Source organism: Pelmatolapia mariae, linkage group LG23 (assembly GCF_036321145.2).
Source record: "Pelmatolapia mariae isolate MD_Pm_ZW linkage group LG23, Pm_UMD_F_2, whole genome shotgun sequence".
NCBI classification, from domain to species: domain Eukaryota; kingdom Metazoa; phylum Chordata; class Actinopteri; order Cichliformes; family Cichlidae; genus Pelmatolapia; species Pelmatolapia mariae.
Window position 1 is genome coordinate 26478943 of NC_086246.1, and position 16176 is coordinate 26495118.

At 41.0% G+C, this 16176-nt stretch overlaps 1 protein-coding gene across 1 annotated transcript in view; it reads left to right on the top strand.

Annotated features, from left to right (window-relative positions):
• The window catches only part of LOC134621198 (collagen alpha-2(V) chain-like), a 34421-nt gene extending 20004 nt beyond the window's left edge, over window positions 1-14417 (top strand). Inside the window, exons 21-56 of the mRNA XM_063467631.1 lie at window positions 843-896; window positions 1043-1141; window positions 1239-1283; window positions 1387-1485; window positions 1579-1632; window positions 1745-1852; window positions 1968-2021; window positions 2107-2205; window positions 3971-4024; window positions 4108-4206; window positions 4338-4391; window positions 4505-4558; window positions 4646-4699; window positions 4909-4962; window positions 5073-5117; window positions 6848-6946; window positions 7055-7162; window positions 7344-7397; window positions 7575-7628; window positions 7926-7979; window positions 8087-8140; window positions 8256-8363; window positions 8890-8943; window positions 9024-9077; window positions 9432-9593; window positions 9671-9778; window positions 9901-10008; window positions 10472-10525; window positions 10604-10711; window positions 11572-11733; window positions 11810-11863; window positions 11951-12058; window positions 12728-13082; window positions 13173-13363; window positions 13454-13696; window positions 13773-14417. Coding sequence (XP_063323701.1) covers window positions 843-896; window positions 1043-1141; window positions 1239-1283; window positions 1387-1485; window positions 1579-1632; window positions 1745-1852; window positions 1968-2021; window positions 2107-2205; window positions 3971-4024; window positions 4108-4206; window positions 4338-4391; window positions 4505-4558; window positions 4646-4699; window positions 4909-4962; window positions 5073-5117; window positions 6848-6946; window positions 7055-7162; window positions 7344-7397; window positions 7575-7628; window positions 7926-7979; window positions 8087-8140; window positions 8256-8363; window positions 8890-8943; window positions 9024-9077; window positions 9432-9593; window positions 9671-9778; window positions 9901-10008; window positions 10472-10525; window positions 10604-10711; window positions 11572-11733; window positions 11810-11863; window positions 11951-12058; window positions 12728-13082; window positions 13173-13363; window positions 13454-13696; window positions 13773-13919 — 3465 coding nt within the window. The 3' untranslated portion in view covers window positions 13920-14417. The remainder of the gene's footprint in view (window positions 1-842; window positions 897-1042; window positions 1142-1238; window positions 1284-1386; window positions 1486-1578; window positions 1633-1744; window positions 1853-1967; window positions 2022-2106; window positions 2206-3970; window positions 4025-4107; window positions 4207-4337; window positions 4392-4504; window positions 4559-4645; window positions 4700-4908; window positions 4963-5072; window positions 5118-6847; window positions 6947-7054; window positions 7163-7343; window positions 7398-7574; window positions 7629-7925; window positions 7980-8086; window positions 8141-8255; window positions 8364-8889; window positions 8944-9023; window positions 9078-9431; window positions 9594-9670; window positions 9779-9900; window positions 10009-10471; window positions 10526-10603; window positions 10712-11571; window positions 11734-11809; window positions 11864-11950; window positions 12059-12727; window positions 13083-13172; window positions 13364-13453; window positions 13697-13772) is intronic.
• Window positions 14418-16176: the final 1759 nt, after the last annotated feature.

Sequence of the window (16176 nt, forward strand, 5' to 3'; positions counted from 1 at the left end):
AATATCCAAATTAAAAATTGTCATGCCCTGTCAAGAGCATGGCAAACCAACAGGTGGCGATATAGCCCAAGAAATGTTAACCTATCAGGAGCCAACAAACAATAACACTGTGCAAACTTTGTTGTGAGACAAAATCTATTTTGTTGGTCCACACATAAACACATAGTTGTCTTTTTTTTAAGAAGCTCAGTTTTCAGTGACCTAAACCCCATTTACCTATGGAAAAAACATCAAGATGAGTGGGAAAAACACCAGTGTACATGTGGACAGTCTGAATAATTAGTAATTAGAAGCAAAATGTTATTGACATCCAGCTGTATCCGTTTAGGAAGAATTAACTTGGGGATGTGTTTTTTTTTCTTATTTCTTGCTCCACTGGATTAAAATGGAGGTCCCGCTAGTTTTTTACCTGTTGCCATGGTAAATGTTGGATAGTTGGAGTTGATTGAGCTTAATCGAATCAGCCTATCTGTAACAGGAAACTCAGAGTTACTTACCTGGGCTCTCACAGACCCAGTCCCTGTCTTTGAACCAGCAAAAAAATCACAGCTTCGTTGCACTCGATTATAATAATTTTGGTTGTTCTGCGGTCTCCAACCACTGTTATCCTCAGTGTGACTGCAGTACAGCAAAAAATAAAACTTTAGCTGCTAGAACAACAGTGAAAACCAAACAGAAACCAACACACGACACAAAAAACATCCCACGACAACTACATTTTATCCTCTAGTTGTTCTTAGTAGCCCATTTGTTTATTTTTGGAGCACCATTTACCCAGATTGTCAACAAAATATCAGATTTGATTTTTCTTAAGTATTGAACATACTTTCCTTTAACCACAGGGGCCAATAGGAATCCCCGGTATACCAGGATTTCCTGGTAGCCCTGGAATGAAGGTGAGATTATTTGACGCTTGAATTGTAAGGAGTCTGTTTTCATTCTCAGACACACTTCGATTAGCATCTAAGTGACAGATGTTTCTGAGTCACTGAAGTCACCCGAGAAGTCCTTTAATATTTCCTGAATGTACCTGCTGGTGTAGGGTGAAGCGGGACCGACAGGGGTCAGAGGAAGTCCGGGACAGCAGGGGCCAAGGGGCGACGTTGGGCGTGTCGGGCCACCTGGACCCATAGGACAGCAGGTGTTGTACTTTATCATTCTTGTTGCTAAAATAGCTGTAGACCCATTCTGGCCTCACATTACCACCATTCCCAGTTAATATGTTCGTTTTTGAACAGGGCGCGTCAGGACAGGATGGAGCTCTGGGTCCCCGCGGCTCAGCGGTAAGTGATTGCAGCAAAGCTCTTTAACCAGCTGATCTTTGTCTACAAATGTGTTACAATAAAGGTCTTTATTTAATCTCTTGCTGCTCTGTCACCTCACCAGGGTATAGCCGGTCTCCAGGGTCCACCTGGTATGGTTGGTCCCCCTGGCCCCCCCGGCCCCCAGGGTTCAACAGGAGCTCTTGGAGCAAAAGGCCAACTGGTATGAGCTCTCATTTTATTTAATTTTCTCTCTCCCTGTCATGTGAGTCTTCATTTCTCTATCTTAAAATATCTGTTTTAAACTCTTCTTCAGGGTGATGTTGGAGCTCCTGGATTCAAGGGAGAGGCTGGAGTGAAGGGAGAGCGAGTAAGACCAAAGCTACCCCAAAATAAAGACCCTAAAAGTTCATCTTTGATGTTATTTTGGTGGTTAGGTTAATGATTTGTCAACTGATTCAGTGGGTATAAATTTATGTTAGGGTGACCATGGTGCACCAGGTCCCTTAGGCCCCATGGGAGAAGATGGAAAGCGTGGACCCCGAGGCGATGCTGGATCCATCGGGCCTCCAGGACCCCCAGGAGAGACAGTGAGTCCATCAAGAATATTCACAGTCATGCATAATATATTTTATGAATTCCTTTTTAACTCGAAACTACACGCTGCAAACAAGACAGACTAAAGCTTTCTTTTCTTTGTTATAGGGACCACCAGGAAATAGGGGTTTCCCTGGTGCTGACGGTTTACCAGGCCCAAAGGTGAGTATTTATGGCTCTAATTCGCCATCAGCTTCGTCACATTCATTTCTGTGATTTTTGAATATTTCACACCTTCTCTGAACAGGGAGCCCAGGGCGAGAGAGGGCTGCCAGGATCTTCAGGCGCCAAAGGTTTATCTGGAGATCCAGGACGCAACGGAGAGTCGGGTTTGACAGGAGCTCGGGTAAAGTCGCATGTTGTAATTTATTGCCTAGAGTAGAAGGTTTATTTCATCCTTTTGCTCATGTTTGCAGGATTTTGTATATAAAAGTGAGCGTCTGACAACCTCTGCTCACGAGGGAAATGATTCTCTTCTGAGAGGTTGGCAAGTGGTTGCTGCAGGTTGATGACATTTGCTGTGAAGCTGAAAAGCCAAAGTCATGGCAGCATAGAAACCAGTCAGTGAGTACCTGAAAATCTCAAGTCACAGGGAAAAATGTGTATTCCAGAATTATATTGGTAATAATAATTGATAATATTGGTCAGTACTGGTTGGTTGTTAGCAGGTTGCCTGTTATTTACATGGAAGATATCGATTTGTCTGCAAACATGTGATAACTAGTCATAGTGAAACTTGAAAAACTTGCAACACAACCTGGAAAAGTAGAAACTTGACTTTCAAAGTAAAAATTTAGCTTTCGGAAATGTGTTGGCTGCAGCAATAAGGCACAACGTTTATTTTGAAGGTCAATGTCGAGGAGCAATTGGCAAACACTTGCCAATTGCTCCTCGACATCAGGGCAGCAGGAAAGAATTGTCAAATCATTTTAGCCATAACAGGCCCACTGTACACTTAGACCTTAATGACCCCGCCCTACCAGATACCTACCTCGGCACCTTTTACTCTTTGAGGCCACCGACCACAGGAGGGTGCACAGGCTAGAAAGCTGCTGGACCAGACAAGGTACCAGTGTTGAACAACTGTGCAACACAATAAAAGGATGGTTAAACTGACATATTTAACTTCAGAGTAAAGACTTCTGACCTCAGCAGCCATGAAATCCTTCAAATCCTTCAAAAGCAGAGGTCCCAGCATCATAACTGATCCTTCTCAACCTTCTCACAGCATCTTCTTTAACACAGAATGCTAAACCAGAACCTGTGATTTCAAAGTGTGAACCGCTTTTAAGTTTTTATTAGGCACAAGATTTTATTCTGCTCTAATAGTCGCATTTTATTCTATACTGCCTCTTGATTCTGTTTTATATGACCCAAAATTTCATTTATGATCCATATTTATTCTGCTTATTAATGTTTATTATGGCATTTTATTGTGATTTATTATGGTTCAAAGTTCAAAACTCCAGCAACTGCTTGCCAACTGGTCAGGGAATGCACAGATTCATCTATTCAGATTGCTGCACTGCATGCTGGTTCAACAGCAAACTGACTTAAAGTTAATCTGAAATTAGTTGGTCTTTAGGTGTTGCATCTTCATCAAATTATCCTTGAGAAACTTGCATGTGCATGAATTTTATAGCCATACTCTGTTTTAAACTGCAATCTACAAGAGCGATTCTAAGTTGGTATTTAAATAAACATGCATAGCAGAATTAGCTAGTGACAAGAAGTGCTAGCTTTACTTGGAGTCTTTATAATGCATATAAAAAACTGCATATAAAATATATGTTAGCCTTGCAGCCTTAAACCTGCATTCCTACTTATGACCACTGGAGAGCGACTGTTCTACTTAAAAAATAAGTCAAGTCATGTAAACATGTATGAAAGAAATTATTCTACTATGACTTCATTAACCTTTTTCTGATGAGCTTATGCTATCAATCACAAATTTGAAGTCTGATTTATTAAAATATAGTACTCAGTTTGCAAATTATGGTCCCCAATATAGTCAGAAAGGATGATGAAAAAACCCCTCAAACTCACCTGAACTTAACCAGAAATTCTTGTTTCATTCAGCATTTAAAAGACTTGTTTGTGTTACTTCACAGGGTCTCACAGGTCTCATAGGTGCCCAGGGAGCGGAGGGGAAGCAAGGACCGGTGGTATGTAATCAAATGCATTAACTTTCACCACTTGTAGATTTGCACACGCATGCTCAGCAGTAAACGTGTTTCTGTCTTCTCAGGGATCCGCTGGAGACGACGGCAAACAAGGCCCAGCCGGTTCAACTGGAAACAGAGGCCCAGCTGGGCCGATGGGCCTGCCGGGACCAAAGGGCTTCCTAGTCAGTACGAATGAGTGTGGCTAGATAAGCTTAATGAACGAAGCCAGATGAATATATTTGTGAAAATAAATGCAAAAAAAGCTCCATAATAACACAAAATATGCTGATTGATGGTCCCTGTTGTTTTTTAGGGTGATGCTGGGAAGGCTGGAGAAGCTGGAAGTCCAGGAGCTCCAGGTCAAAGGGCAAGTTAAATCCACAGCTGATACAAATACAGCTCATACTTCCTGCTGAGGCTTCACGCTCTTCATCTCAAGCACAAACATGCTGACAAATGCTGCTCTTCACTGTCCTCTAGGGACCAAATGGAAAAGATGGAGAGAGAGGCGCCGCCGGTCCACCTGGCCCAGCTGTAAGCATCCGTCTCAGCTGAGAGTTTCTCATTATTAATAATGTAAACAGTTATGTTTTTAATATAATGTGTTTGTTTGTCCTGCAGGGTCCTGCAGGGAAGAGAGGAGAGCAGGGATCTCAGGGAGTGTTTGGCTTCCAGGTGCTCTTCATCCCATAACGCAAAGAATTTAGCTCCTATCACTGGAGCTTAATCTCACTTTTAATTCTTTATTTTATTTATTTATTTGTTATTTATTTAACCAGGTAACAAAGGAGATTGGCCACGATTAAAGTCACATTTACAAGAAGTTCTTCTCTATTGTTTTTATGATTATCAAATAAAATAAAAACTGGTTGGGGCGTTTTTAGGGTTTGCCCGGAACACCAGGCCCACCTGGAGAGTCAGGAAAGCCAGGTGACAAGGTACGACTTGGGTATTTTAAAATATTTTTCAAGTTAACCCACATAATATAAATTGTGCAGGGACTTCTATACAGCATGTAAAATCTGCTTAATGTTTTTTTTTTTTGTAGGGTCTTGCAGGAGAGATTGGGGAAGTTGGCGCTACGGGACCAAGAGTAAGTCTGTTAGTCCAATTTCCACTTTTCTATTGCTCAGTTCTGAAACTTCAGATCATCACAGTCCAGCTTGAAACGTGAACATTTTCTGTAACCCACCAATAGCTCTAATCATCATAAGAATAGGAATTTCGGTGCATCCCTTTGTGTTTTCATTGATTGATTTTGATCGTCTGATGATTGTTAAATTTTACTTTTCTTTTCGGTTGAACTTGTTTCCAGCTAATGATGATGAGCTGTAAGAGTTAAGGATCTAAAATAGAAAACAAATATTAGTTTCATAACTTATTGATGATTTAGTAGTTGAGTTTCTTCTTGAAATCGAAACCAATGTCAAAAGTTTTAAAAAGGTTTGATTTGGTAACCAGTCTGAAAGGATTTTTAGAACATAAATGGAAATATATCCTAAAATATTATAACATGGGATTAACTTAATTAAAAGATGTATCTAGTATTATTATATGTGAAAAAACAGCTAATACAAAGTGTTCTTTTTTTTTAACTTGTTCATATTTCCTAAAATGTCAAAACCTCTAGATTAACATGCAGCAAAACAGATTTATTTAAGATAACTTATAAAGATAACTCTTTATTGTCATTGCATAGTCATGCTTAGTACGATAGTACAATGAAATTGGAAAACTGTTGCACGTTAGCACTAAGCACATCCAGTGTTGGGAAGGTTACATTTAAAATGCTACAGATTACAGAATACATGGCCGTTAAGTTACTTAATGTGAGTAACGTATTCGGAATACTTTGGATTACTTAATATATTATCATGCTTTTTACAACTACATGAATGTACTATTGCGGTGTGATTTATTACTATTACTGAAGGCTACTCGCCACCGAGCTAACTTTGTTAGCTGGCCTTAGCTGAGGTTAGTTCATGAACTGCAGACTGTTAGACTTGATGGATAGAATTAACAACCTGCTAGCTGCAAATAATCATGTGCAGTTCTGAAAGCAATACCAACTAGATTTTTAAATCTTAATATAAAATGAGAATAGTAGGGTGGACAGTAGGTAAGGCTGCACTTTTTGCAGTGATCCCGTATAGAAAACTATTTCTGTATCAGTAATATATTTTCTTTCTGTCTGCTTTCAGAACTGCACATGATTATTTGCAGCTAGCAGGTTGTAATGCAGCCTTTAGTAATAGTAATAAATCACACAACAATAGTACATCAACGATACTGAAGTGGCACATAACCCAGGTAGCTACCACAACTAAAACAAGGTAGTTGCAGTAGGCTAATGTTAGTTTTTTAAAAAGAACTTAGTTCCAGATGTTTCTTTAGGTTGGAGGTGGAGTTTTATTGGTCAATTTGTTCATATGCTTAAAGTTGAACCTTTTAACATGCAACTCTCTGGGTTTTGACTAAATTTGGAACAAGCCTCTAGTGGCCATTTGTGAAACTGCAACTTCCTTCTTGATTTTTTAGCCTCAGCGGTTATCTCTAACCTTACACATACTTTTTTTGTTCAATGCGATAGGATAGGGATGTCAAACTAATTTTACACATCTTGGGCCACATACAGCCCAGTCTGAGCTTAAGAGGGCTCATCCAGTGAAACCCCTTTCTGTCAGTACAAAGGAGTTTAACATGTGCAACAACATTGCACATTTAATCCCTGAGATCAGTCTCAGGAGTTGTTCCAGGGGCCATTTCTGGGCCTGCAATAAGAAATAAATGTATAAACTTATCTTTTGGTTGTTCTTGCAGGGAGAGAGAGGTTCTCCAGGAGAAAGAGGTGAAACTGGGCCCAATGGGCTGCAGGGACCCAAAGGTAGTCCAGGTGCACCCGGACCAGATGGGCAAAAGGTATGGTAACCATAAAACTACTGATGCTTAACCCTGAACAACAAAAAGACTCGTTGCTTGCATTATATTGTTTATAACAAGCCTTGCTGCTTACTTTGCACATTTTAGGGTAGCCCTGGACCCAAGGGTGCTGCTGGAGAGCCAGGAGGTCCAGGACTTCAGGGGATCCCAGGAGAAAGAGGCATATCCGGACCTTCAGGCCCGAAGGGAGATGCTGTAAGTTAAAGAATACATTCATTACACCATCTCCAAAGAAAAAGACAGCAGTTTTACCAATAGCATGACTGTAAGAGGAGCAAAATGTAAGGTACTGTGAGACCTCGAGATATTGGGGATAATCAGAACCAAAGGAGGGAAAACTAAGAAACCATTAAGTGAACCTGATTTGTTCTAACAGGGCGCTACTGGAGAAAAAGGACCAGAAGGAAAGGCGGGGGCTGATGGAGCGAGGGTGAGTCCCCATAACCGTGATCCTTACTGCAGATGAAAAAACTGTGTGTCGAAATATTTCACTTCACCTGAAGCAAGTTTGTGATTAAATCCAAATATAAATTGGATATGTAATTTAGACAAATATAAATATATGTCTAAATTATGTCTAATATATTTCCTCATGTCATTGCACCAGGGGCTTCCTGGTCCCATTGGACCTGCTGGTCCCAGTGGACCAAACGGAGTGAAGGTAAGCATAAAAGCCTGTTTTTCAGCCCAGAAATGTGTTTGTTTCAGTTTAATGATTTATCACAAAGCGCAGCTGCAAGATGATTAACAGTGACCCTGCACTGTTTCTGTAAAACTGATTTAGAGCTCTTCAAGTCCCGTAAGGTGATTTTGTGATGATTTTATGATAACTTGTGAACATTAGATAAAAAATATATTGTTAGAGGGCTTTAAGGGCTTTGTATTTATGTAAATAAACTCTTGTTAATAAATACTGGTTATGTATTTTATTTTAAATATTTATAATATTTCATTTCAGGGTGAAACCGGCCCATCGGGACCAACAGGGCGCAGAGGAACAAGAGGAATCGCTGTCAGCACAATATTTTATTTTACATTTATTTGAGCTGATATCCACTTTTTTCATTGCTTTAATTTTGTCTTGATTGTGTGTATTGGTATGTGTGACCATGTTCACAGGGATCTACTGGTGAGCCTGGTCCGACTGGTGCTGCTGGCTTCCCTGGACCTCCTGTAAGTGGCCTGTTACAGCGTGACCCACAAAACCACCGAAGGATTAACAGAATAATAAACTAGAAGTTAACTGAAGAGAGATTCATCTCTAGCTACTGTTTTTTTTCTTTCCCAGGGTCCTGATGGTCAGCCTGGGGTCAAAGGTGAAACAGGTGAGCCAGGTCTGAAGGGAGAAGCAGGATCACCTGGACCTCAGGGCGTGGCTGGAAAACCAGGAGAACAGGTACGCTGCCAAATGTTTTAATCTATAAAAACTGAAACAATCCTTATTAATGTGGGTTTACAGTTTCTGTGAAGCAGAATTAATCACAAAGTTTTAGTTTTACACGCACCAGTCTGAAAAGTACAAAAGCAGTGCACATATATTCAGTATCAATGGCTCACTGTGGCTCTAATAAAAATCTTAATGAATATGAAAATGAAAAATGGCTCTTTTTCAACACTTTCAACACATTTTTACAACACTGTGAAGGAGCCACCCCTCTTTTTTGAAGGATTTATTTATTTATTTGAAAGTTTTTCACTCATGCATTTGTTCTTACGCAAGCATCACTGGACCATGAGGGTGATTGGCATGCACTTCGTATGTCGCTTGGATTTAATTGGCATACATTCTGAGAGAAAAAAGTCTCTCTGGTTATGCTTTACTTATTTTGAGAGCTACATTTGACCTTCGTTTCTCTTAATGAGTAACTTGACAGGAAGTAGATGGGTCGCGTGAAAAATTGTCCTGGGTCTGTGTTTTTTAGGGACCTGTTGGTGTGACCGGGCTGAAAGGTGGCAGAGGAACAAAGGGTCCAACGGTGAGTATTTTGACCCGGACAAGGCTCTCCAAAACTCAGTGATGAACATATTTGAGGTAAAACTTGTCTCCTTCCCACAGGGCTCCCCTGGTTTTCCTGGATTGCCTGGAGGAGTTGGTCCACCTGGTCCTCTTGTGAGTTCCTTATAAAAACAAACCTTAAAGACCTGACATAGTGTAAATCAGTGGTTCTTAACCTTTTTGGAGGTACCGAACCCCACCAGTTTCATATGCGCATTCACTGAACCCCTCTTTAGTGAAAAATAAAATAAGATTTATTTTTAATTCAAGACATACATATGTTTTTTACTGGTGCACAAAATGATCCGTGCATGTCACGGCGGAGGCTCTGCCGAATCCCTGAGACCGACTCACCGAACCCCTAGGGTTCGATCGAACCCAGGTTAAGAACCACTGGTGTAAATGAACTGGGATGCACAAAAACATCCAGTTTTCTTTTATTAAGTCACTTTTATGTTTGTATTTCAGGGTGCAGTTGGAGCAGACGGGCCTATAGGTGCTCCAGGAAAGCAGGGTCCTTCCGGGATTCGAGGAGAGAATGGAGGTCAGGGACGTCAAGGCGAGCAAGGACCTCCAGGGCCACCCGGCGGATCTGGAGAAAAAGGAGAATCTGGAGAGGACGGTCCTCCTGTAAGATGATGTTTTTTGTTGTTGTTCAAATTCAGAGATGTTTCAGTTGCTCATCAGCTCTGGTGCTTCTCCGTCAGGGTCCTGATGGGCCTCCAGGACCTGCTGGCGCCGCAGGGCAGCGAGGAATTGTCGGCCAGCCCGGAGTCAGAGGAGAGAGAGGCTTGCTGGGACTGCCAGGTCCTGCTGTGAGTGCTCCCGCTAATGTTTCCTGTTTATTGTTATCGCTCACAAAGGCAGCTCGCTCCTCGGCAGTGCCATTATTAATGTTAGAGTTAGATGAGGAAGTTTGTGTTTATTTGTGCCTCAGGGTCCACCGGGAAAAGCAGGAGCACCTGGACCTCAGGGAAGCACTGGTCCTCCTGGGGGTATCGGTTTACCAGGAGCCACTGGGCCACGAGGAGATCCTGGACCTGAGGTTTGTCCTTGAGATGGAGTTGTATGAATCAAATTTGAAGGACTTTCATTTAAGCAGTTTAAGGCTTCAATCTAAAGGTACTCTCAGAAAGTGCTGTTTATGTCTAGAAAGCATAACTAGAATGTTTCTGTAGCTCAAAAGCAGATTTCTTTGACTGTTCAGTATTCACCAACTTATTAAAAGTTTATTAAGACAGCAGTTTTGTCACATTTCTTTTAACCTGTCAGTTACAGGCTTGCAGGTTTGTGGCCTTTAGCAACAACAGCACATAAAATTTGTTTTCAGTATCAGCACATTCAGCTAAACACCTGGAAATCATAGAGTCATGCGATTCTTTGTAGACGACTCAGCTTTTTATATCACAGATCTGGTTTTTCCTTCCTCTTATCAGAAGTGAACAATTTCTTGTTTTGTTTTTTTGTTTTTCTCAGATCTTAAGTTTCTAATATCATTTCTTATTCAGGGTATTGCTGGAGCTGAGGGGCCTCCTGGTAAGGACGGCCTAGTCGGAGAAAGGGTAAGATGAAATGTATAAAATGTATCTGTGTGTTTGTTTTAGAGGCTTGATGTGGTCTAATTTCTGGCCTGTTTGTAGGGTGACAGGGGCAATCCTGGCCCAGAGGGTCTGGCTGGTGGTCCAGGGTCTCCAGGTACTGAGGGTCCAGTGGGAATAACAGGCAGTCCAGGTCAAATGGGTGAAAACGTGAGTTTAACAAACAGATCAACCAGGACTACAAAAACTAGAAAGTCTCTGAAAAAAAAAATGACCACAACAAAGAGGGATAAATTTCTAACTTTTTTTTTTTTTAAATCATGGATGGTACCAGATGTAAAACACGAAGACACGGCCATGTGGTAATTAACATGTAATCCAGCAGCCCAGTAATACTGATAATGATGTCAGCCACTCATGTAGGTTACGCTGTAGGCTCCACAAAACTTCCCCTCAGAAGTCTAAATCAGACCTTTCAACTTTAACAGCTGTGTAACTGACAAAGGTGTGAACAACTGACAGTTAATGAGCTATGGCTTATTCAAATGCCATTATCTGATTGGTCATCTCCTTCCTGTCTCTGATTGGTGGATACCTTTGATGTGTTTTCACTTGCATTTCAGATAAATGGCTGAATCTGATTGTAAGACTCTCCTTGAAATGGACGTACACAAATGTAATCCTGTTGAGAGTTAATTATTTATTTATCCATACAGTATTGGATAGATATGTAATTCCAGCTCAGTTTAAAGCCAAATCATCACAGCTGCAGTGTCTCAGCTGCCATTCATAGTTTAGAGCTACTCTCACTCTCACACGGACACACATAGTAATGAGCAACAATCCCGGACACCAACAGAGACACTTTGTTCTTTTCCTGATTTTCAAAATAAAAGTATATTATTTATTTTACTGTAAGTACCCACTGTTATCTCCCATCAGATTTTTTAGCCAATTTATTTTTTTAGTTCTCTTTTTCTTTAACAGCAAGCAACAGATTAAAGTTCAGCAGCAGCAAAACTCCAGCTACATCTTTAAATCCACAACTGTTACGTCTCTTTTGACTTTAGGGTGAAAGAGGCCCTCCTGGACCCCAAGGACAGCCAGGAATACGGGGAAAAGTTGGCCCTCAAGGACCACAGGGGGACAAAGGAGCTGCTGGAGAGCCTGGGGAGAGGGGTCAGAAAGGTCACAGAGGATTCACCGGGCTCCAAGGCCTGCCAGGAACAGAAGTAAGATGTTTGGACATTAAGGTTACATCATGGAAACAAGAAATTAGAAGTTTTAATGTACTCCTTTGTGTTTTAGGGTGCCACAGGAGACGCAGGAGCTATAGGAGTCGTTGGACCAAGCGGTCCGAGGGTAAGCAATAATCAAAATCACATTAAAAACTAAACATAATTTCTCTTCCTGTCGTCTTGTGAAAATGTTTTTCTGATATCCACACAGGGGCCTCCTGGAGTGGTCGGTCCTCCAGGTAAGGAAGGAAACATTGGCCACCCTGGAGCTATGGGTCCTCCTGGAAGCAGAGGGAGCAGTGGAGACGTTGGCGCACAGGTGAAAGAAGCGGGAAAGAAGCTGTGTTTTTTTTTTCCTGCATAGTACACCAGCGTGTACAACAAGTTCCATTGTGACATATTCCAGGAATATTTCTGCACTCCGCAGTCAGACTTTGAGCACTTTACCACACTTATTTTATCAGTACAAAATACATTTATGTGCTTGTACAATGGTTTTCTCTCTGGTTCATGCATTACATTGGATACATCTGATAAAATTACAGTGAATGCTGTTTGTTCAGAACAAACGGGGAGGCCAGACAGACACGGGGACACGACTGGGAAGATGGAAAGATGTGATTTGGAGCTATATAAATAAAACTGAATTAAATTGCATTGTAAACAAAGCATCATTCTGGACAGAGCTTAAACTTGTTGCTTTTAGCCTGTGATTTCTCAACGAAAGCATGAAAATATTAGCTGAAAACTCTCACGTTTGCCAATCGCCAAAGATTCGGTGGGACGGATTTTCATCGTCACAGCATAATGAAGCATATTTTTGGACGGTAATGTGATACTTTACACCTAAAGTTAAAGTTAGAAGTCAAATAGAGATACTCAATAAAATTTCAGGAGGTACAAAGTCATAGTAGATCATCCTCTTTGGATCAAAAATAGCTTTATATTTTAGTAACTAGAAAGTTCATTAATCATTTTCATTATTCAGGGCCCACCTGGTGAACCAGGCCCCCCCGGCCCTCCAGGATCCCCAGGACCTCCCACCTCGCTTTCCGAAGACCTTTTTGCTGGCCTGGTCGATTACGAAGCACAAGGAATTCCTGAAGCTGTGGAATTCATTGAGGACACTGTGGCCGCCGAACCTCCTCTCCTTCCCGAATTCAACAAAGATGAAGCCCTTCCCAACAAGAACTCGGCCACACTGCGGGCAGACACTGGCATCCACGCCACGCTGAAGAGCCTCAGTGGAAATCTGCAGAACTTCCGCAGTCCTGACGGCAGCAAGATGAACCCTGCAAAAACCTGCCAGGACATCAAGAACTGCTACCCACAGAAAAGCAGCGGTCAGGATCTGCACTTCTTCAACCATTTACTGATTATTAGATTTAGATTTTTCTACAGTTTCAGTGATGGCGCTTGTATTTCCCATACAGGTCAGTACTGGATTGATCCAAACCAAGGAAGCGTAAAAGATGCTATCAGGGTCTTCTGCAATATGGAGACTGGTGAAACCTGCATCTCTGCCAACCCACCCAACATTCCCCGCAAAGCCTGGTGGACGAAATCAAGGCCCAATGACAACAAACCCATCTGGTTCGAGGCTGACATGAACGGTGGCACCAGGGTAAGAAGTGGATGCTTTTCTAGAAGTGGCATGCATGGTGTAGTTGCTTAAAAAAAATCACTGAGCTTTTCATATGACATGTGATTTCAGTTCCGCTACGGCAACAAGGAGGAACAACCAAACGCGGTGGCCGTGCAGCTGAAGTTGCTACAGCTTTTGTCCAAAGAGTCGCACCAGAACGTCACCTACCACTGCAGGAACAGCGTTGCTTACAACGACGAGAACAGTGGGGATCTGAAGAAAGCACTGGTCCTCAGAGCCTTCAATGGTCAAGAACTGAGAGCCCAAGGCTCCAACCGGCTACGATATACCGTCATTGAGGACGGCTGCTCGGTGAGTCTTCAATAAAATGCCTAAATTTGTTTTTCCTGGAAAATACACTGACTGATGTTTCTGTTGTTGTCCTTAGAAATCAAATGGCGCATGGGGTCGGACGGTGATTGAGTACAGGACTCAAACTTCCACCAGGCTGCCTATCATGGACTTGGCCCCCATGGACATCGGACAAGCTGATCAGGAGTTTGGTCTGGACATCGGCCCTGTGTGCTTCTCATAAAACAAGAATCCCCAACACAGGGTTGACTGAAACTGAGTAACATCATCATCAGGAATTATAGGGAACAGGACAGGGAAGGGGGGACTTCTTTTTCTGGGAGAAAGACGAAGGCCAGATGTTTCACAGAAGTTGCTGAAGCACAGCGAACGAGAGCTTCACAACCGCTAGGATATAATTTATTCACCTCGTCGATAAATTCACCGAACTCTAGACAAGTTCTCTGCAGTTTAGATGGAATGTAACCTTGCATGAACTGTGGAAAAGTCTTTGCAGACGAGTTAACATAAGAAGTGAAGGTTTACAGTGAATAAAAGCATTCAAACCTTTTCATTTTTATGGCTTTTTTTTTCAGTACATGCACATCCAAAGGCCAGGATAGAGAGACAGAGAGAGAGTTAACAGTAGTTATTAATTTTCATTGAAAAGTATGTTTGAACTAAATTATTAAGTTTTGTGCAGAAACTCATTTAGCGGAAACCATTTGTATCTCCTTTTTAACACGACTGTAAATGCAAGGAATGACTGTAAATGGCAAATTATTTGTTTATTGTTGACTATGGATGTTTGAATAAAATGTCTTTCTTTGGACTGACTCTGCTCCTCCTCAAAACCAAAGCGAGAAGAGGTGAATAAACGTTCATTTTGCTTGAAATTATGGAGGGTCACGAGTGCCAAAATGAAATTAATACATATATCATTAGATAATTAATCAATTTTAATTAATTAATTTGAACTATAAATGATTAATTAAATATGTTAATAATTAATATAAATTTATTTCATTTACAACATTTGATACAGTTATTTAATTCCAATTTTAATTAAATAATTACATTTAATGAATTGCTTGTGTATTTAGTTAATTTATTTTGGCCCTCATGGCCCTCCATTCTACCCAACTCAAAAACCCACTATCTCACCACTAGAGGGAGCCAGTGCTTTAGATTTCAACATCTGAGCACAACAACCCAGGTGGCTTGGGTAAATAAATCCTGATGATTTTGTTTTATAGATCCTCCATTATATAAATATATATTTAAAAAAAATTACAAATCCAATATAAGTGTATACTTATTAATCTGACTAAATATTTTTCGGATGACAACACTTTAAAAAAAAAGACAGCCGGAGAAAGAGGGAGCGGGAAGGCGTCCTTACAGGAAGAAAAAGCCAAAGGTCAGGCAGCATATGTTTCTGGGTCGACCTCTCCTCTCCTCGCTTGCTGAAAGACGTGACACTCTCGCCATTTCCTGCTGCCCGAGCTCGCTGCACATCTGTCGAGGTGGTCATTTTTAGCCGGGTCCTGCTATTTTCATTTGAAGTGTGGAAAGTTGTAGGAAGCCAGATTGACAAGTGTGGCTATGCACACGTTTCCATCAGTTTGCTGCAAAGAACCTTTGCTGTAAATGCAGCTCGAGTTTTTCCACTTTGCACCTCAGATGTACTTTTTTCTGCAAGTAAAATTCAGCAGGAGTAATTTAACAAATGAATCCCTCACTGCTTCACAAATCAAAGACATGAATAACTCTTATTCATTTATTGTACCGTTTTTAAGACCACGTTGAGCATATTACCTCATTACAATGAGCTTATATCTTATATTTTTATATACACATTCTTAAAATATGTAAATAATGATCATTTTTATTTGCATTTAATTGATCTTCTTAAAATATCAAGAATGGCTATGCTGTGTATCTGTCCCTGGTGGGTTTTATCCTGCCTGCCATGCTAATGCAGGAGCTAAAACTTAAGGACTGAGTATGCATGTAAGAGCTTGTGGTCTGCATGTAGTCTGTGCATTTCTGACAATCTGACAAACCAAAATTTATGTTTCTCCATTTGCCTTTATTCATCTCTGATTTACTCCCTTGGGTCATGCCGGCCAGGAGACTGGTCAACAACCAGCTGTCACTGAGTAAAATTGGTTGCAATTCAATTTGTTTCAATTCATTTTTACTTATAGCACCAAATCACAACAGCAGTCACCACATGGCGCTTTGTATTGTAAAGACGCTACAAAAATATAGAGGAAATCCCACTAATAAAAAACCCAGCTATGAGAAAGCACTTGGTGACAGTGGGAAGGAAAAACTGTAGTTGCCTGTAGAGAATAGCGTCTTAAAAAATTATATTTTGTGTCATGAAACAGTTTCTATGAGCATGCCGATGTGAACATAGAGACACTGTCAGCATGCAGGGTTTGGAAATTTATCTTTGGACTTAACTTTTTGCTGATGGCACTAAATAAAAAGTG